This window comes from Odontesthes bonariensis, chromosome 9, assembly GCF_027942865.1.
Source record: "Odontesthes bonariensis isolate fOdoBon6 chromosome 9, fOdoBon6.hap1, whole genome shotgun sequence".
NCBI lineage: Eukaryota > Metazoa > Chordata > Actinopteri > Atheriniformes > Atherinopsidae > Odontesthes > Odontesthes bonariensis.
The window spans coordinates 26218824-26240369 of record NC_134514.1 but is presented as its reverse complement, the minus strand read 5'-3'; the positions used below and the strand labels follow the sequence as shown (position 1 = coordinate 26240369).

The 21546-nt window shown below is 40.0% G+C and overlaps 2 protein-coding genes across 9 annotated transcripts in view; one reads left to right on the top strand and one right to left on the bottom strand.

The window, feature by feature from the left end:
* Positions 1-1575: 1575 nt before the first annotated feature.
* On the top strand, positions 1576-6395 carry LOC142388893 (ATP-sensitive inward rectifier potassium channel 1-like). Its single transcript, XM_075474464.1, has 2 exons — positions 1576-1678; positions 4503-6395. The coding sequence occupies exon 2, from the start codon at positions 4525-4527 to the stop codon at positions 5641-5643; it is 1119 nt and encodes a 372-aa protein (XP_075330579.1). The 5' UTR covers positions 1576-1678; positions 4503-4524; the 3' UTR covers positions 5644-6395.
* A 1584-nt stretch (positions 6396-7979) lies between these two features.
* Positions 7980-21546, bottom strand: part of fli1 (Fli-1 proto-oncogene, ETS transcription factor) — a 34906-nt gene continuing 21339 nt past the window's right edge. For all 8 annotated transcript variants that reach the window (XM_075473846.1, XM_075473848.1, XM_075473845.1 and 5 more), the window contains 5 exons: positions 21348-21416; positions 13193-13252; positions 12762-12821; positions 11356-11403; positions 7980-11238 (listed from right to left, as the gene is read on the bottom strand). In XM_075473846.1, the coding sequence (XP_075329961.1) occupies positions 10709-11238; positions 11356-11403; positions 12762-12821; positions 13193-13252; positions 21348-21416 (767 nt within the window). In that variant the 3' untranslated portion in view covers positions 7980-10708. The remainder of the gene's footprint in view (positions 11239-11355; positions 11404-12761; positions 12822-13192; positions 13253-21347; positions 21417-21546) is intronic.

The window sequence follows — 21546 nt, the reverse complement described above, 5'->3', positions numbered from 1 at the left end:
TTTAAATTTAGCGACCAAGTGTAGTCTAATGCTCTCAAGTTGTTGAACCAGCCCAACAATCAGTATACCGTAGTTACTCGATCTGGTAGCTATTCGTCAGCTCTGTGTTTGTTCATATAACTCTTTTGTTTTACTTCTTTTGTTTCAAACAGGCAAATCACCTCGAAGTTAAACCGCCCCGAAACACTCAAGAAAACAAAGATGAGCCTAGTTATTCTGCTGTTATAATAGACACTATACACCACATATATGATAATACAGCAGCATTTTACACTATTTAGTTGGGAACAATAGTTTACAATGCATCCCATAAGAATTGACAGCTTTTCTTCCCTCAGCACCCAAACATCTGCAGCTCTGTAATTGATTTGGGTCCTGACAATCCTCTGAGAGCTATCTGTTTGTGATGTCTCATCCCGTCCCAAATCCATGGGGAAAATCTTAGTTGCGAAGATTAACACGACTGCAATGTGCAGAGTTGTGAAGTGTTGATTTCTGGCTGACGGTGACAACATTAGATCCAGGATCTGTCAGATATATCCACCTGGGATTCACTGTTGGGTCCAGCAAAACATGCATAAAGCCACGTGAGTTATATGATATTTAAACTGCTTTAACCTTGTTTCATATGATTCAAATCATCCTTCTTGCTCATTAATTTTCCCTTAAACAGTGTCATTAAAAATGCGCCGGTGCTCATGTGCTCACAGTTAAAAGTCCATCTGACATTGAGACGCAGCAAACCAGGGTCATTTACCGAAACAGCACATGAAGGCATTGCATTACACTGTCAACAATCGCTGGGCTGGTTCCTCTAGCATGAGCGCAGCAACACAAAAGATGGGATTCAAATAAGAAACAACCAACCCTGAATCCAGGGCAACTGCCAGGGCAAGGCAGACTGGTAGAGGTCAGCTTGGGCCGCAGCGCCAGGCTTTTGTGGACACAATCAGGGGCGCCGAAAAGTGGGGTAAAAGGAGAAGGATTCTAGGGGCCCATGATTAAGAGGGGCCCAGAGAGGCCCTAATAAAATTATAATACTGGCAAAAAATAATATGACACTAAGTTATTAACTAACTTATAATCACAAATATATTTTATTTACAATTTACTGGTAACAATAACTTTATTTGTTTTGGAAACATTACGTTTATGTTTTGTATTTTTCAGGTAGCCTAATAAAGAGTTTAGAATCAGAGTATCAGTGTTGCAGCAAATAAATTAATTCCATTGGATTCCTTGTGCTCAGTGTTACCTACCTCAACTGTTATGTGTTTCTTTTTTCACAAATATGGGAACGATAGTCAGAAATACCATTAAAATGCATAGTTTTATGTAAAATAGCATCACAAATTTTTGCCGACCTCCTGGCTGGCTGTTTGAGGGGCCCAAAATCCCTAGCGGCGCCCCTGGACACAATACACATTTTTGGAGTCAGGATAAGGTGCGTTATGTGTGTGGGGGTAGAGGGGTGACCGATGTACCTGTGGGCGTTAACCTCACCTTAATGATTGTAGCACAGTGACACAGGCCAGTATAATACACGCAGGTGCTGTGTGGCAGGCATCTAGTAAGAGCAGGACACGCCTAAACTGTCTCATACAGCAGCAAACAAGAAAGACGGAGACAACTGATATTTGTCAGCCTTTGGATGTTTTGCAGATAACTTCTACTTTTGGTGAGTTAACACCTCAGAAATATCTTTAATTTTGAATTATTTTAAACATATTCTTACCTTTATAATATTACAGCAGATATAGCCACACAACACCACAACCTGACTCTCTATCTCCTAATTGCGGTTGTTTTTTCTGCAGTGGATTTTTAAGCTGCACTAAGATTACAATGTTACGTATAAATTTAAATCCTCTTACGCACAGTTGGGGGAAAAAAATTGCAATGACTCAGAGACAATACTTTTTGGCTTCAAGATTTTAAATACGGCGGCAATGGCTCAGGCTCAGGGATTTTAGCTGTTAAGGCGCATTGAAAAGGTCTCGCTTTGCAAAGAAGGAAAACTTGAACCCTTGATATAAATAGTGATAAGTGTACCTGCCTCATTTAATGCATTGAAAGTGGGATGTTCTGATTTGTAAAACATTGCAATACTAACATTTTAAATGATCAAAATACACCCTCTTTCAATTCTAAATTTTTCCATATCAGGACATATACAAAATAAAATAACATCATTTGGTCTTTACCAGGTTTCGAAATCAGGTGAATACGATAACAGCTGAAAAACAATACATGATCTTAAACTGTGTCATTATTCCTTTAGCAAAACTGAGCCAAAATGCAGAAGCTGTGAGTGTAAATCGATGTAGACTCCTTGTACAGCTTGTAGAACCACGTTTAGCAGCTCTGACTTGAAGTGATATGAAAGTATCAGTTTTCTTACATCATTGTAGAGGAATTTTGCCCCACTTCTCTTAAGAACATTGCCTCAGTTAATTGAGGTTTGTCCTGTGGCATGGACTTTTTAAAAATTTCTCTGAGCATTACTCAGTTTGATTTTGGACTGAACTTGCCCGGCTTGTCCACTATCTGGAGTTTATCAACTGTCTTGAATGTTTTCCACTTGTGAATCTTTCTCAGTGTAGAATGACAGGCTCCAGATTGTATAAAAACCTCCCTTATAACCCTTCCCAGGTTGACAGGGTGTAACAATTTCTTCTCTAACTTCATTGCTGATGTCTTTCCTCTCTGGCATTGTGTGCTCCAGACCAACAAACTGCCAAAGCTTCTGCTTTTATAGAGGTGTTCACACTTGCTGAAGATCCTTTAATCCGGTGCATCTGATGAGAAGCATCAGCATTTGGTCGACTGCTTGCCTTCTTAAGAAGAGAGGGCATGTTTAGTTTTTCACTCACTGCTTCTGCATATTGGCTCAGTTTCTTTTTTAAATAAGTCAAAAGTTTTTCATTTGAGGTTGCATTTACCTCCTTTTTGAGACTTGAGTAGGTCCCACTCAATGATGGATGATGGTTTTTCAACACCCTGATATATAAAACCCTAGAATTGAAAGTAACTTTCCTTTGTTTGAATGATGACTCGGTGGCAGTAAAGTACTCTTCATATACATTTAATTCTTTGTGGATGCCTCGATTTCAACATGCCCACTTCATTCATTAAAGCTGTTGTTTTCTAATCGAGAGCACTAATTTCAACTATCTTGTCTTACATCCAATTAACCTGCATAAGTACCTGAGGAAATTTGATCTCATGCCTAGTCACTGCATGAAAATACATTGCTTTGATACTTCGCTTTGGGAAGACCAAGTTTACTTCCAAAAAGATTATGGCTTGCAAACAGGTAACGCAGTCTGATTATTGGATTTCTTTTGTCAAATGACTGAGTGCTCCAAACTACAAAAAAAAACTAAACTTACTGCACTGATCGTTTCCCTACTACTTCACACTCGCTAACAAGCATGATGTAGTCCAAATGGTCGTTTGCATGACTTGGAAAGAACAGAGGCCATACTTATTTGGAGACCTCTGTACCGCCACTGCTGCCAGTTACCATCCATCAAGAAACACACTTATGAAAAGTCAAAGCCTGAATAAAGCCAGAGATTGTTATGTCTGTGAGGAGCTGCCTTTCTGGCTGAGCTTGCTCAAATTATTTTAATGCCACATTAAGTTTTGCTGCATTGAAAACCCAGAAAAACAAAACTGATCCTTGTGTTGAGACACTTGCACGGGGGATAAAAAGTCTCCAAATGATTTGGTTTATTTGGAGCACTTTTGTGTGACTCTTTAGTGGAAACTTTTGTTTCAAATTAACTTCAGTACTGCATCCACAGAGGATTTAAGCCTTTTAGAGATGATTAAAACTGCAGTGGGACAGAGAAGCTGAAAACACGAGGCATTAACAGTCTCCGATTCAACTTGCACTTCTATATAAAGAGATTCATTTGCCATTATTTGAGCCATCAAAGTTCAGTAGGGACCCAAATGTTTTGTCTAATCTGTTCGGGAAAAGATCTTCATCTATATATATATATAACATATTTATATTATGTATAATAATATATTATATAATTTGCAAAGTTAACTACGTTTGTTTGAATTTGCCATGAACTCAAAGAGTCAGTACTTTTTTTACACAGTCAACAGCTTAAAGACTGGATTACCATTATGTACTTGTAAGCTGGGCATGTATTCATTGCACATCATTACTATTTTTCTTGTTTTGCCTTATAGGTATAGAGCTGTCTGCCTTTTGAATTCTGCTCCCCAATCTCTACTCCCAAATCTCTCAATATAGATGTATATATCACCACTGCACTTTAATCCGTAAATTCATTCGTATTTCATTGTACTATCTGTAATTATTAATCTGTAAAAATGCACTATATTATTGCTTTGACTTGCACATTACTTAATTTATTTATTGCTGCTATTTGCACTTCTGGTGAGATGCCAAAAACTACTTTTCGTTATGCTATGCTTGTATATGTGTAATGACAATAAAGTTGAATCTCATCTCATCTCAGGTTATCCACTTGGTTATCCACAATGGGCTCCTTAAACAAACGCTTCCATGACTATTTGGCGGAGAGAAGACATCAGAGGACCAGACTTGTGACCAAAGATGGCCGCTGTAACATTGAGTATGGAAACATCAAGTATAGCAAACACTATGCCTTCCTGGCTGACTTCTGGACCACTTTTGTTGAGATCAGGTGGCGTTTTGTCCTCTTTAATTTCATCGCCTCGTTCACCCTCAGCTGGTTCATTTTCGGCCTGCTTTGGTACTGGATTGCCCGAAGCAATGGAGATCTGCCGTGGCAAAACCCCCCATCAGATCATATTCCATGTGTTGACAATGTTGTCGGACTCACTACAGCCTTTCTCTTCTCTCTTGAAACACAAACCACTATTGGGTTTGGCGGGCGTGCAATCACTCCCTTCTGTCCGGGTGCTTTGGCCGTCATCATCATCCAGTCCCTCCTTGGAGCAATTATCAACTGCTTCATGTGTGGAGTTATCCTTTCCAAGATCTCCTCACCCAAAAAGAGGGCTAAAACCATCACATTTAGTGACATGGCTGTCATCAGCCCCAAGCATGGTTCTCTTTGCCTGTCAATCAGAGTGGCTAACCTGCGAAAGACCCTGATGATTGGAAGCCAGATCTACGGCAAGCTCTTGAGAACCACAATCACACCAGACGGGGAGACGATCATCATGGATCAGGTGAACATTGACTTCATGGTGGACGCTGGGAAGGACAACCTCTTCTTTGTGTGTCCTCTCACGCTGTACCACATCATCAACAAGAGCAGTCCCTTCTTCGAAATGGCAGTGGACACGCTGCACAAGCAAGAATTTGAGCTGGTGGTCTTTTTAGATGGCACAGCAGAGTCCACGAGCTCATCCTGCCAAGTGCGAACCTCCTTTATTCCTCAGGAGATCATGTGGGGCTACAACTTCCTGCCCATCATCTCCAGAAACAAAGATGGCAAGTACAGAGTGGACTTCTCCAACTTCTCCAAGGTAGTGCCAGTGACAACTGCACACTGCTCCTACTGTTACCACAACATCAAGGGTCATCATCACCACTCCAGGGATGGAAATGACAACCAGGGCTTTGAGATAATCGATATCGAAGCCCCCCAAAGTCTCACCAATATGTGAGACATTGACTGGCAATAAAACTGAGACTGGTAGAGTTTGTGCTTCCCAGTGGTGAACTCCTCAGGGACAGACATGTGCTGAGGGAAAGCTGGGGGTTACCCACTTACAAAAATCTTGCACAAATCACAGTGTAGCATTGAAATATAACGGAAATAACTATTTGCTACTCCTTTGTATTCAACACAGAAAAAGCCCGTGTGAGCATTGTATGTTTGTTTGTGAAACCTCACCTGTCACTGTGTGCTGACCAAAAACCTGTTTTCAGAATAGAGGCCAGATCATGTAAGATGATGAAGGTTCAGTACAAGAACAGGAAGTTCTCCCAGTCACCCGCACAAGGTATAAACATTGAAATGAAGACAGGTACCTGGGATTTATATAGCTTTCCTAAAATCATGAAAACAAAGCAAGTTTTTATCCTTTGTAAACATTTTAATATTACAAGAAGAACCCATGCATAGTCGTGCTAGTGTAATGGTGTTCGTTCAATATTTCATGAAGGCTGTTGGGAAAAGAAATTATAATTTGACTTTAACCAGTATGCTGAACTACTCACGAGCACTAGCACTAGCAAAGGGCTGGGCGCCGAGGCCTGTCTTTTCAAACAGTAAGTGAAGAAGTTGTGGTTTTCTTCTTGAGTGAAGACGCGTGAGAACAAGGCATTCGGCAAAATGCGTCATATGGCTGCATGCAGCCCTTACTATAGTATGAAAATGAGTTATGTTTATAAATAGTTTTTTAAGAATCTTATGTCAGAGGTAAAAATGACTACAAATAAATGCATTTTTTGCAGAAAAGGTGTCTGTGTGGCATTATTGCTTTCCATCTGCATGCCATATTAGCACAGTGATCAAAAAGGTCAACCCCTACAGCGGCTTTTCATCTGTAAACAACGTGAAGTTGTAACAGCAAACAGGAAAATAAACACAACACTGTAGAAGTGGTTGGGAGATGAAAGCTGGAAGGATGTTGGCCTTTACTTAGCCCGCATGTTCTGAACACGGAACCGGAATTCTACGTTTGGTGGAATAACATCACATACTGTATGCTAGCATGAAGCTTTAACAGGTTTCATAAAGGTGGACTTCCCACTATGACCTCTAATGAACTGCATATGCCTTCAGACTTATGTTTGACTCTGCATCCGAGGATGCTGCTGATAAACAAGCTTATGTGACTGACAAATATGTTAATTTACCAAATAACACGAAAATTGCACATGCTAATGCAGAATGTTTAAATTGGATTTAAAGACACACACACACAGCAGTCCGTTTAATGGCTTTTCACTGTGTCTGTCATCCATGTCCAAATAGAAAATTGAAAATAATTTGCAGGGACTTGTCATTTGAAACTGCAGTGATTCCACCTGGTTAAACTGATACAAGTTTCAATGGTTTTAGCAGATGTGTGTTCTGATATACAGTGCGATGCTTCAGTCGATGGGTGCGGCGGACAATTTTATCTTTTAGACATTTATTTGATAATTAATAATGAATACAAATGTTTATTTTGTAAATGAATAAAAAACCTCACAGCTTCAAAACCATTCAAAACGACTGTATATCTTAGATATGAGAAATAGGAATTGATTATTATATAAATAATGCAGTTTCCTTGTGGTGATTTGTTTAAAAGTCAGCATTTCCAAAACCTTCTTGAATCAACACAGAAGATCAGCGAAGGTAGATTATGGGTTGGCACAGCTGTCACGTTGCGTGTGTCAGTTTCTACAACCAAACAAAGTGCAGTTTCTCTGCTCACAGCCTGTGTCCTTGGATGTTGCTTTGATTGATGCAAAAGAAGTTTTGTGTGAACACAAAGGTTGTGTATCGTTGTTTTTGCAGTGACAAAGTGGAACTTCTGATCTTCATGACAAGAAGCTGTCATCAAGAGAAGACAGCCATGTCCCTTACAGACTTTTTTTTTTCTTTATCAGGTGCAGCAGTACTTGTTTTATCCTCTATATAAGACTACATTCTTCTAGTTTTTTGGCAGATGGGAAACAGTACATATTAAGCGTTTTGTTAGAATCAATCATGTTCCCAACAACTGCTGGCAAAGACAAAAAACAGACAAGCTGCCATCTGTTGGCAAGTAAAAATGTACATATGTAATGAACGTATAAGTAAGTGTATGAATAAGGATGGGAAACAACAGACATTGAAACTGTAATGATGTAGATTTTTTTTAACTTTGCCACAGCAGAAATGAGTATCGTGCAAATTCGCAGGTCACTTCCAAGCAAATGCTGTACTCTGGCAGATCTTGCTTCTTTTGTTCTTTATTTTCATCTGTCATGTGATTGTGGTGAAGCCAAAGGCAGACAAGATTACTGGAGAGGTAAAAACATTTATTTTGTCACATTTTCCTATACAAAAGCCCTTTTTCAAAAGGTTTTACTTCATACATTGCAGGAATGACAATTATAATAATAATACACTGTTTAATTGTAAAGATATACACACAAATATATATATATTTATATATATTTATATATTTGATATCCAAAATACATTGCATATATGAAATAGCACAGATCCCTTTTCATTGATGATGCTTATGAAATATGAACATTGAGGGTACTTTAGAATAATTTCTTTATGCTACAAATTACATGTTCCCTTTTAATTTGTTCTTTTAAAGCTATATCTTCAACAGGAGCTGGATGTAAATGATAATACTGTTTGTATCAATGAGCATAAAATACCTGAAATCCTTTAAAGCACAGGGTCAGCTACGATTTCCAGGCATGGAAAGTGTGGGACAATGGAAACCTCCATCGTCATCACATGTATCTGCATACAGAGTAAAGGAATCCCCATCTATTGGATTATGATTCAAGCAGGCATTTGTGGTTTTTTTGGAACACAAGAAAATATATTTTACACTTTCAGGCACTTTCAGGATGTTACAACCGAATTTTAGAAATAATAACAACAATGAGAAAACAAAAAATGTTAAACTGCATTGCCCAAATGTACAGATATAAAAACGATTCAAATGCTTAACAAACTACTTAGCAGAAATGGACTTAAAAGGTTTGCATTTTTGACCGAGGTCAACTCGTATTAATTCTCTCGACTTTTATACTATGTCACATATGAAAATAACTCTGCATAATTTATACAGTAAGTTGCTTCAATGCCTAGTTGACTGATGTTTATAAAATAATAAAAAATAGGTCTGACAAACGCACAGCGTTTGCGAATCTGAGGATTTCTTTGTTTCATCTCGTCATACTTCATTGGTTTTGCTCTTTGACAAACTACTCACTTCCAAGTAATTCATTTTCAAGTGTCCATTTTCAGTTACTCTAAAGGCAAAAACTTTTTGATATGAACAGCGTTGAACACCCGACTGACGATGGATATGTTTTGACATAATGTGATGTGATGATGATGATGGAATCACAACATTTCTGCATTTTTGCAGGGCTTTAAGATCAGTGAGAAACCAACGATCAAAACAAATATGCTGCTCTCATACTAGGATCCAGCCCTGGTGAAAATGCAACTTGACTGTCTACTAAGATGACTTACTGCTTAGCTACTCCTCTGTACTGACCTGTATGGTCCTGACTGGCCTACAAAGAGAGAAGAGACACTATGGCAGCTTTTGGCGTTAGAGCGCACTTAAAAATCGAAAATTGTCAGATATTTGGTGAGATAATTCTTTGTATTTAAAGTTTAGTGCGGTCTCGTCTTGAACTGACAGACAAGACATGGCATAATTCAGCAGTTAAAGCATGGCACTAACTCTGTGCGGGTTAGGGCTTTGATTTTCAGCACATATTAAAGTTAGATGAATGCTCAAGACACTTTGGACAGAAAAAAGAAACAAAATCACCCATAAAAGAAACGGCAGATAATATCAACACATCTACATCATCACATATGCATAAAGGCACTTGCATGTTTTAGATTCATGACTTTAAGTGTGAAGGAATTTATACATGCACTGTTTTCATAAAATAACCGCATCTGACAAATTTTGATTTCGCATAACCTTTTACATGTACTTCACAAACCCGAAGACATTCACATTAATACTGACATGGCCGAGCAACCAAACATCTGGAAATGGCATGACTGAGAGGCAACAACATGGCAAACATTTAACAGCCTAGTGTGTGGCCCACTGAAAACATCTGACCTGGGCTGAATTAATGCTGTAAATTACCGCAATTATATCTCGACTCAGCTTCCGCAGCACTATTGACTCAACCCTACCGCACGCATCACCCATCATCTCCATCAGAAAATATACAGAGAACACTTTTTAAGCCACTGAGTTGACCCAGGTCAACAAAACATACAGCGCTTCCTTCTACGGCATCTAACTCCTCTCGAGCCTTCCAGTTTGGAGGATAAATTAAATGGCATATTGAGCGGCATATTCCAGTCGCCACATTTCATTCAGTGCTGAGAAAAGTCCATCTTGTGAGAGCTCCTCCTTGTCCACTGAAATCCAGAGGACTCTCCACACACATACACACACATAAAAAGAGGCGGATGAGCAGACAAGCAGGCAGTGGAAGAAACCCCGGCAAGGCAGTAGACAAGCGGCAAAGGCAGATGCTTTCGAGCAAAAATGTACATCATGTACTGAGAAGGATGCAGATTGAGACCCATAAGTAACAGGCCCATGTCTGGTACTGTAGCATGACGAGGAGGCAGACAGATTCAGGTTTGTCTCCTGTCTTTTAGGCATTGTTTAGAAGCGGCACCTACTGGCTTGTAGGCGAAGCTTTCAGGACGATGGGAAAGAAAGGCACAGGAAACTCAGATGTGCATCCGTAAAACATAAACAAACAGTTGCTAGTCTTGAAAAGGTAAGTAGTATTCCATTTTGGACCATAGCATCCAGTTGTTTATAGAATTTTACACAGACAAAAAAAAAAAAATAACAGAACATCAATTTAATCATCCTTCATTCAGGAGTACTACATGTCTCCATCAATTCAATCTTCATTGATTTGGGATATTAAAGAGTGCAGGTCAGCAATTGTGGATTTTGTTGGGGAAAGGTTTTCTCAGCTGTCAAATGGTCAGGGAGAGTTGTTTTAATAATAACTACCCAGGTGGGATGGCACATGAGTGTTGGGATGGCGGGGAACATTTGGGTTGGGGTAGATGCCTGCAGTGGGCGAGCTCCAGTACTGAGCAGTGGGTCCAAAGAAATTGGAGGAGGTGACTGGCATGGATGGAGGGTGCGGAGATACAAAGTTGACCTTCTGCTGGTGGGCGTGGTAGGAAGGCACATAGGCTAGGTCCGAGGGGTACTTATACATAGAGGACTCGGTGGGGTGCGGCTGCAGTGCCTGAGCAATGCCGTGGAAGTCGAACTTGTAGGCATAGCGCTTGCCGTGCACCTTGGTCATGATATTTTTGTCATAGTAGTAGCGCAGCGCACGGCTCAGCTTGTCGTAGTTCATGTTGGGCTTGCTCTTACGCTCGCCCCAGCGCCGCGCCACCTCATCAGGATCTGTCATCTTAAACTCGCCGTTGGTTCCCTCCCAAGTGATGCAGCCTGCGTTGGCGCTGTCAGACAGGAGCTCCAGGAGGAACTGCCACAGCTGGATCTGACCTGAACCTGATGGCACGCAAAAAAATTAAATAAATCTTTGTCAGGCACAGATGGGTTCTCCACTAACTAAGAGCACAAATAGATACATCATGTCACACTGCTGTGTCATGAAGAAAATCTTACCTGGGTTGGCTAGGCGGCTACTAGTGGGTCCCAGAATCTGGTAAGGATCTGTGGACAAAAGGAAAACTTTGTTAGTTTGTATACCGCTGTGAAAATATGCAACAATTTGTTTCTCAAAGTTTCTCATGCTATGAAATATGAATGACTGTAAGAGCATGTTACAATCTAATGCCAAATATTCAGGAGGCTCTTATGATATGTTTCCCATTAAGTAAATAAGACTAACTAATCACTTATAGTCGCTGAAAAAACCCAAAAAACAGTTTCAATTACTTTAATTGTGATCTCCAAAGTGATTAGAAAAAAATAATTACACATGTGGTAGACGTGTGGGTGGGAGATAAGAAAACAATTTTTTTTAAAAAGTCAAGAAATGAAATTAGGAAATAAATTGCAGCATGAAGCAGTATGCAGTCATTTGCAAAACAGGCTTTATGAATGCTACATTCAAAGTACACAACAGCACGAACCGACGCAATATCAGTCACATGTCAAGACTGTAGCACCTTAAAGCAGATACATTATTCCCAAGTTTCACATTTGATCTTTGGTAAGATTACAAAACGAGCAGTTTATATTTCCCATTCAAAAGATATCTTTTATTCTCTCAAACTCTGACTTTTTTTCTTCTTAAGAAACTGCAAAGATTAAAAACATTGAACATTTTCTTTGTTGGAATGTTTCCCATCTGACAAAAAAACTAGAAGAGTGTAGTCTTATAAAGAGGATAAAACAATGGATCAAAATGACATCATTTTGATCAATTTGAAATTGATCAAAATGGTGTCATTCTTCAATAATTGCAAGTTGAGTACAGTATTAATTATTTTGAAATCAAATATTTAAGAAATTCTATCTTAGAAATGTAGAAATGACTCCACACGAGAAAATCAAGGCAATATAAGTGGGTACAGATGCGAACACTGACACATAAATTAGCTAATCTTATTATTATCTATCATCTTATCCTATTACATAATGTGGGAACTGTATTTCTAATGTAGTAAGTGTGAATTTTGAAACTCTCCATGAGAACATATATTTTGCTTTTGACACTAAACACAGGCGTGTGATCACTTTTGTTTTACAGCATTCATGATACATCATGCCAAAGTCACCGCAGCACCTTGGTCTGTAAAGTAACATTGCTGTGGCAAGCTATAAGCAGTTCTGAAGTTTCATAAAGCCTTGAAAATACATTATCTTGTCTTAAGAATGTTTTGAAAAGCATTCTAAACCTGACCATCATAGTCAAAGTATCCAGAGAGGATTCTATTGTGAAAACACAGTGCAATTATGCTTGACTGTCTTGACTGTAAACATAAAGGAAACTGATGTTCATACTAACAAAAAAGTTTTGAGTCTGTGCTTATGCCACCCAGGAAAGATGCCAAGTAATTAGTTACCTGGCTGAGCTCTGGGCTGCTCAGTGGACTTGGTCACATTCTGAGTAACTACTGGTGAGCCTGCAGACACAAAAATATTCAAAGAAAACATCAATGGGGTGGCCACAGAGAACCAAACTTCACATCCTTAAGGCATGCCAGCAGAGGTCCAAAATAAAAGAGGCAGTGGCTGAGCTGACTTCTTTGGCCTGTGCAATCTTTAGTAGTCTATCCCACACGTCTACAGTCTGCCCCTCCTGTACTACACACTTACTGTAGGATTATACTATTTGGCCATCATTTGGGTGTTTGAATTGCACAGCAAATGATAAAGATTTCTATACCATGAGAAATGTAAAGTCAAATGTTCTTTCTCATAGTGTTCCAACCATTCATAATCAACAATATAGGCTAAATGTAAATGGGATCTTTGACCGTTTTCGAGTCCTCACCTTTGCCACTGTGCATGTTGTTGGACCACCCTGTCCGCCGTACAGCATCATATGAAGGGTCTGACAAAAAGAATAGAAACACAGAGTTTGTCAACACATGTACATTTATTACAGTACCTTTTTAAATAAGATAAGAAATAAGTGTATGAATGGGAGTTGATGCACTTTGGTGGTAGAAGGCGTAACAAAAGGCAACATATTTAGTCAAATTATCCTAACAACAATGCCAATAACCCCCCCCCCCCGTGAACATAAAAAGCTTGTGTCAGAAAATTAAGTGGAAAAAAGAATGTACAAAATAGTGCTCAAAAACAAGTCAATATAAAGTTAAACAGTTGAAGAAGAAATCTTGCAAATTAAATCACAGGAGAACATTAATCACAAGATGCCAAAATTTATAATACGCAACGTACGAACAAGAGAACTAACCAAAAGTTAATGATCACAACATTCCTTCTCAATCAATACAACAAAGAATGAAATGATTCTCTAACTAATATACTCTACGACAAACGAAAAAGGATGAAAACTCATTCAAACTCTTGAAAGTCAAAACCCATTTAAATCAAAACCTATTCCAACCACAAGATGATAATAAATGAAGGTTACATGAAGTGCATGTGCAGAGCTCGTACCACTGAAGAACATCATGTAACTTGTGTCCAACGTGCAGAAACAGACTGATCTATCAGCACATACTGTAGCCCTTCCCTTTGCAGCCACATGAACAGAAACCCAGCGTGTTCATGAATATTTTTGTGGGTTTAGCCATCATAACATGTCTAATTTCAATGTATATTTGCTAAAACTGTTTGTGCAACTGTTACAGATGGCAAACGTCAAGGCCAGTGTCAAACAGCATAAATAAATCAATTGAAAAAATGTTAAAAAATGTTCTAAACAGCATATCTGGGCACATGGTCATGTGGTTTTGTTTGGCTTGCTGCGGTGGTTCAAATGGATATGGCTCAATCTCTGAGAAAAGGGGCAGTTGGTTGAGAAGCTTGCAACACCCTGACCACAAATAAAAGGACTGATGCAAATTAACGAATAAGCATGGAGACGGTACATGCAGATAATATCTATCTATCTCTTCCACCTCCCCGTCCAAGTGGCTTTCATAAAACCTGAGAAAACAGCCAACCTGGCCCAGTTTGCTGTAGCCCAGTCCTACCTGCTGTGTGTCTGTGGTGTGAAGCTGGACAGATTACACTAACAATCAATCACTCTGATACATGAGCACACAGCAGAGGCTGTAGCGCTTCTCTGGCAATGTCTCAAAAATAACCTGGTACACTCACGGTGCACCTGGTCATCTCCCTTAATGATTTGTATTTTCATTGGGCTTTAACAGTTCAAACGGTTGCCAGAACACAGGGATCTACGATTTGTTTTGTACCCAGGTATGCTTTACACTGCATTTTGCCCAATATGCTATTCAGAGTGTTATCGTGACCTGTAAATCTTTTTGTCAGCTGTGCTTCTCCCAGATTACAGATAGATAGAGACGGTGTAATGGTGATGACAGGAGTTGTTGATGGGATCAGCAAGCTGTTAGAAGGTCAAGAGGCAATTCAGTTTCTCAGAAGTGCAGGCTGAGTTGTTAAGAAGCAGGCTAATAGCCAACTGTTTGTTTTAATTTATCATGGGCTGTACACGTAAAGGATCATATATCACAATGGGAACAGCTGTTTGTGCTGAGGGTTTCTTTTTAAAGACTTATTCAATCCCCTGTGGTGATGCTGGCCTCTTTGCTACACGTTACACCATGTCTTATGATTAACATTTTCACATTGTCTACAGTTATTTGTAAACAGGTGACTGGTTTTAGGTTTATACATAAAAAAGACATATTTTACAACCCCAATTCCAATAAAGTTGGGAGGATGTGTAATATGTAAATAAAGACAGAATACAATGATTTGCAAATCGCAAAATCATAATACGTCATCAAAAACTTATCATATGCTGAAAAATATGAGCTCATCTTGAATTTGATGGCAGCAGCCAATCTCAAAAACTGGTGACAGGGCCAACAAAACGCTGGAAAAGCAAGTGGTATTAAAAGAGAAACAGCCGGAGGAACATGTTGCAACTAATTAGGTCAATTGCAACAGGTCAGTAACGTGATAAGGCTTAAAAAGAACACCTTAGAGAGTTATTCAGAAGTAAAGAATGGCACAGCAATTGTTCCAAATTGTGGAGCAATTTCAGGAAAGTGTTCCTGAACGTAAAATTGCAAAGACTTTGAATATTTCATCAGTACAAGGGACACAGCCAAAAACTATTACTGGATGCATATTATCTTTGGGCTTTCAGGCATTAAAAACAGGTGTGATTCTGTTTTGAAAACAACTGCATTAGCACAGGAATGTTTCCAGGTCTCATTGTCTTTCAACATGGTTCACCCTGCAATCAACAAATGTTGGTTAAAGCTCTATCATTTAAAGAAAAAGCCTAATGTGAACATGAGCCAGAAACACCACCATTTAAAATGAACTGAGGCAAAGTTGCAAAGTGGAAAACTCTTCTGTTGTCAGACATCTCAAAATTTGAAATTCTTTCAGGAAATCATGGACGGCATGTCCTGGGCTAGTAGACGAGTCTGGGTATACAGACAAATACAACAGAGAGGACCCAGGACCGTGGAACAGCTAGAATCATATATCAGACAAGTATGTGATAACCTTCCTCTCCCAAAAGGTCCACCAGGTGGTCTCCTCAGTTCCCTGATGTTTACAGACTGTTGTTAAAAGGAGAGGGGATGCTACATAGTGGTAAACACAGCCTCGTCCCAACTTTCTTTCAACATCTTGATGCCATCAAATTCAAAATGAGCTCAAGATGAACTATTTTTCATGAAATTGTAAAATGTCTCACTTTCAGCACTTGATATGTTTTCTATGTTTTGTTGTAAATTATATGTTGTTTTAACGAATTTAACAAACAAATCATTGCATTCTGTTTTTTGACTCTCATTTTTACACAGCATCCAAACTTTTTGCAAATTGGAACCATAGCTGGATGCATATATCAAAACAATAACTCTATATTCAACATCAATTTTGCCTGGAAATCCATAACTTAGGAGTCTTCTGGACTACCTCTAACAAAGTCAGCCAGTTAGGAGCCCCTTTTAGCCCCGGGATGTTTTTTTAATGCACCCTCTGGGTAATTGGGCACTGCATAGACTGTATCAACATGAATCTTGGTTTTGGCTAATGAATAGCATTGGGTCTGTATCAAATATGTAGATAAAAATCTTCTTCTTTGTTTTTTGTTTTTTACAAATACGCAACATTAATCATCAATCTAAAAATGATTATTATAATTATCTGCTATTTGTGTGGATCTGTTTGTTTGTCAGATACAAATAAGTTTTTTAATAAGTAAATGATCACATCAAATAATTTTCTTATCAGATAAGGGAAAAAATTACAACCTGAATTTATCTAATTTTTTTAGCCCAAAAGAATTATGTTTATTAATGTAAAAGTAGATTTATACAAAGCACGCTCACACTATTACTTATTCGAAGAGCACCAATAATTTTCAGTGGGCCTGAAAGCACACTGTGATTGTTTTCACTTCAACAGCACATTTGGTCTTTGGGTGCCATTTTGACCCATGTGACCTCCTTGTCCAGCCATTTCCAAAAATTATGCAATACTGCCCTCCTGTGGCTAAAATCCCTAAAGTGCTCCATAAAATAAGTATCAACTTCAAATGTAACTTGTACTTTCAAAGTATGTTTAGTTCTTTGTTGTTTGATCTTCCCGTTCCTTAAAAGCAAAATGTCGTCTGACTGGAGAACACCCTGCTGCTTAGGGATTTCCAGTCTCTTTACCGATTTCTAAACTTTGCACCTTTTAGCCTCCCCTGCTTCAGCAGAGGAGTCATTCCTACAATATCTGCTGATAAAAGAGATCGTTCTTGTCGCCTGCGACTCCATAGAGGAATTCATTGAATGAGGAAACAGTGGAAGTCGGTTTGAGTGACGGCACATTTACAAAGCAAAAATGAAGGATGTGAGCTTGCAATGAAAAGAAAGAAAAAAAAAGAACAGGATCAAAGAAAAAGAAGAAACTGGAGCGTAATAGAGAGAATCACAAAAAGGGGGGAGAGGAGGGACAAAATACAAGCGGGCTGCCGTGGCTCAGAGGGGCTGTCAGGTTCAATCTGGTGTGGGCCAACAGGATAGCCAAGGAGCAGCGACTGGGGGAGAGTCCAGGGAGACTTGCGTTTCCTGCCTGCTTCGCCTGCAGACAACCTCTCTTTGTTTTACTGGCCCTTTTTTCCCCTCTACTCACTGCCAGCCCCCCTCCCAAACCTCACCCCCACCACCCCGAAAAAAACACTAGGGGCTACTTTCGTACTTGCAGAGAGGGGTTAGGAGACGGTGGGGGAGAGGCAGAGGATGGGGAGATGAGCGGGAAGGTGAAGGAATTACAGACAGATGAAGGTATTAACAGAATGAGTGAGGGGAAAGGCATGAAAGACAGAGAAGAGGAAAAGCAAAAGGAGAAGAGTAATGACAAAAGAAAACCCTGAGTCAGACAGAACATAACTTTGGAATTTGAAAAGAAAACAACAGCGGCAAACCCAGCTACCGTCTGGTATGGGCAGGAGGAGATGCCCGGTTATTCCAGGCCTGTAAAATGCCCCAAAGTGGGAAGAGACCCTCGAAACACAAGAATTAAGACATAAAGCCAAGAATCTCAACATGAATGCTTAATTAAAGTATTTCCTACATATTTATTCCCCCTCTTTATTTTCTGGCTTTTTTTGTCAAATGGAATTTGGGAAAGGGGAAGCGAACGTGTTAAAAAAAGGAAGGAGCAGTAGATACAAGGCGCACAAAACTGAAGGGATGGGGCGGGGGGGGTGCACGTCGAAAGGCGCAAACACAGACGAATAATTTCACAGAGAGAGCCGCCTCATCCCCACCCTGCACCCCCCCTCCCGCCTCCATTTTTCCAGGCCTCGCTCTGACTGTGACTTGAGCCAGTTTCCACTCTGGTCTGGGGTGTGGTGCATGCTCCTGGGAGACTTCGACTGCAGGACCAGTTAGTCAAAACAAGACCTGAGCGCGAGACAGAGAGGAGGAGAGAGACACAGAGAGTAGGAGAAAGGCACAGGAAGATGGAGTGGGAGAGAAAGAAGGAAGGGTGAGACAGAGAAAGGGAGAAGAACGGAGTCGAGATGCGAACTGTTTTAAATCCAGAATCTAGGCCAAGGAGCGAGACCGAGACAGGGTAACGTTTTTTAATACCCATAATACAGGTGCTTTAAAAGCCATCTGTAAAGGGGACGGAGCCATAAGAGGAGGAGAAAGATAGCAAAGAAGAGGAGTTAAAGCAGCGAGACAGCGGTTGCAACAAAACGGACAACCATCTTAGAAACATGTTTAGCACAACACTTCTATTATTTTTCCAAAGTGCATTTGGAGCTCTGTGAAGTCATTTTAGTATGAGAGCATCAAGCTGCTTTTCCTTGGACTTCTCAGCCATACAGATAAATTCAAGACTGTGAACCATCATCTTTACCCCATTTACGGATGAAAAGCGTGTCCTTGGTGTCCTTGTGAATTTCAATTCACAGGTAAGAGAAAATAAACTGCAAAAAGGTGCACAAAAGAAGCTCTAAAAGTAGCCGTCCACGTTAAACGGTAGCACCCACAGTTTATGCTGTATGAAAAAACGCTTCCCAACTTACAACTATCTATAACTCACGAATAACACAATACGCACTTAGTGATATCAGTGTAAATGCATACTGTAACACATGCTGCACCAAGGCATTCAGAAACCAACCCACCCACACACATACACATACACTTCTATCCACAGGGAAAAAAGTAGACAGAGACCTTAGATACACATAGAGACAGTCAAACACACACACACACACACACACACACACACACACACACACACACACACACACACACCCTTCCATAGCTGCTGCATTCCGTGTTTTATATGCTCTCTTTTATTCATAACATTGCATTTTACACCACAGAGTCTGGAGCAGATTAAATGTTGTCTCCTGCCGTTTGCTTGTGCTTATTCTACCCCAAAGCGCCTGTATGGTATTTGACTGTTCTCAAAAGGCAATATGAACTTGAACATCTGGCAGTGCTGATCTGTGGATTCGCTGATAAATGCTTCTCCTGAAGCAAGACACCTTTTATTCTTGAGTCCCAAACTCCCAGCTTTAACTTTAAAGTTTTTGTTCTTCAACTTGTTGTCCTTTTTTTTCCACACTACATGTTACTGAGCATGAAAGTAACATGTTGTAATGTTTAACATGGTTGAGAAGTTGGGTAATTTCAGGGTGATTAGTTTTAAACTGGATGGGCATCAATCTGATAACGCGGATGTATGTCCTAAATTTCCTCAAATTTGCATGCTAGGGATATGAGGTCTTTCCCGGCCAGCGGGTTTACAGAGGATTGCGAGGCACAGTCGGTGTTACAGGAGCCCATTATAGAAGTCACCTCCTGTGAAAGGGAAATGCTCTTGAAGGGAGGGTCCCTCTATTCCTGCCAGTCCAAATACCTGTTTGCTGAGAACCAGGAAGATCGGGGTCGGGGGTGACTGAGCAGAATCTTATCTGGCCTGCCCATAGGTCTATTAGTTTGAGACTGGGTGAGAACAAGTCCCTGGCCTGGTAACTCTCACCACTGGAGAAGATAGAGAGGGAGACAGAGGGCATTCTCTGACACTTATCAGACTTAGTATTTCCCCAGCCGCTGTCTTGATAGGGCCCCTCATCCTGTGAGCAAGGCTATCACTGTTATTGCAGTCTTTTCTCTCTCCTCTGGTGGTGACACCATATAGCCGATGTAAAGGATGCCTTTCCTTTTTTTTTCTCACAGATATGCAGTCTTTGCCTAGTCAAGCCGTGTCAGCACGAAAAAATGTTTTTAAAGTGAAAAAGGTATCAAGAGGAAAGGGACAGTCATCCTGCGCTGCTGTTAGCATTGTTCTTGGAAACCCACGGAACTTTTTCTACTGCCTGTTTCATTTGATGGCAGCATTTCTTCCTTATCAATAGCATGTAAATGCTAATTCAATGAGCAAACTGGATTCTGCCACCTTTAGTCCATAATACCGACAAAAAGCTCATTCTTGCAGGTTTTTAGTCAGATATTGGCTCTTAAGCTCAGATGACTAAAGAGCCGATAAGATGAGTTTATTTTAGGTAAAAAGCTGCCATTTTGAGAAGAAATCTCAAATTTAGAATACCCAGAAATTAAAATGGATTGATATGAAAAAAGTGCGTTTGAGTTAGGTGAAACAAACTAAATGATTACACATATTTTGTATTTTGTTTGAAAAATAGATAATAGATCATTGATAATTAATATTTCCTTTTACAGACAGTGACAGTAGCCGAAACTACCGATAAAAGCTCACGCATGAAGATCCAACATGACAAGTGTCGGCGACAGCAGTTTTTCTAGCCTGCATTTTGAACGCAGCCTCCCTTCCTCTCCCTCGCTGTTTGTCTCACTCTCTTAAAGCCACGCACGTGCACTCCTTTCCACTCCACTCTGGTCTGGTCTGAGGCAGTCAGCCTCGCCTCGCCTGCCATGTTCACCCGACACATTGTTGCCTCAGCACCTGTCTGTAATGCCTGTCCTCCATGAACAGCCTCATTCACCTCTCTTCTTTCCTGTAATCACCCCATTTGAAGTCTGTTCATGTCCCTGCCACTATGGGAAAAAAATAAAATGAAAATCAGCAGCACTCTGGTTTTGTCTAGCTGTTCTTATGCCTCTATTCTGTTACTCTGAGCTGCTCTGTGTTGTCACAGCGTTCAGGTAGCAGTCCTGAATAGCACAGGCTGCTGCAGCAGCATATCATTTCATCTACACAAAAGCTGCACCTGCCCAGAGCTTTGTCCGCTGCAATCAGTGACTGCATATGCTTTGATTTAGTGAGTGATCTGTATTCTTAAGTGTGTGGCCGCTTTGTTCGTGTTTGTTTTTTATTTGCAATTCTGAAACCCATTGGTACTGTTATCAGAACTGCCATCTAAGGTTTTTATTTTTTTTTCAAAAAGAGATTTTCTAATTTCTCTCATCCCTCAAGCAAGCAACATTTACGTCGATCCAACTGTACACTTAGACAAAACAAAGTGTTCCTACCCTCTTTGGCAGCCAGGCGTGGAGACGGGTCCGTGTGAGATGGTGTGTTGTAGGATAATGATGAGCTACCTGCAATGAGACAAAAGAGGCGCACAGCGAGGTCCGTCGTGTCAATCAATGAATAAAGACTAATGAATTGAATGAATGCAACAAAAACACGAGGAAGGCAAATTTCATCATCATCAGCTTGACTGTAAGC

Bases quoted from the DNA above. Each gene is read 5' to 3' on its own strand.
- LOC142388893 (XM_075474464.1), top strand. From the start codon at position 4,525: ATGGGCTCCTTAAACAAACGCTTCCATGACTATTTGGCGGAGAGAAGA.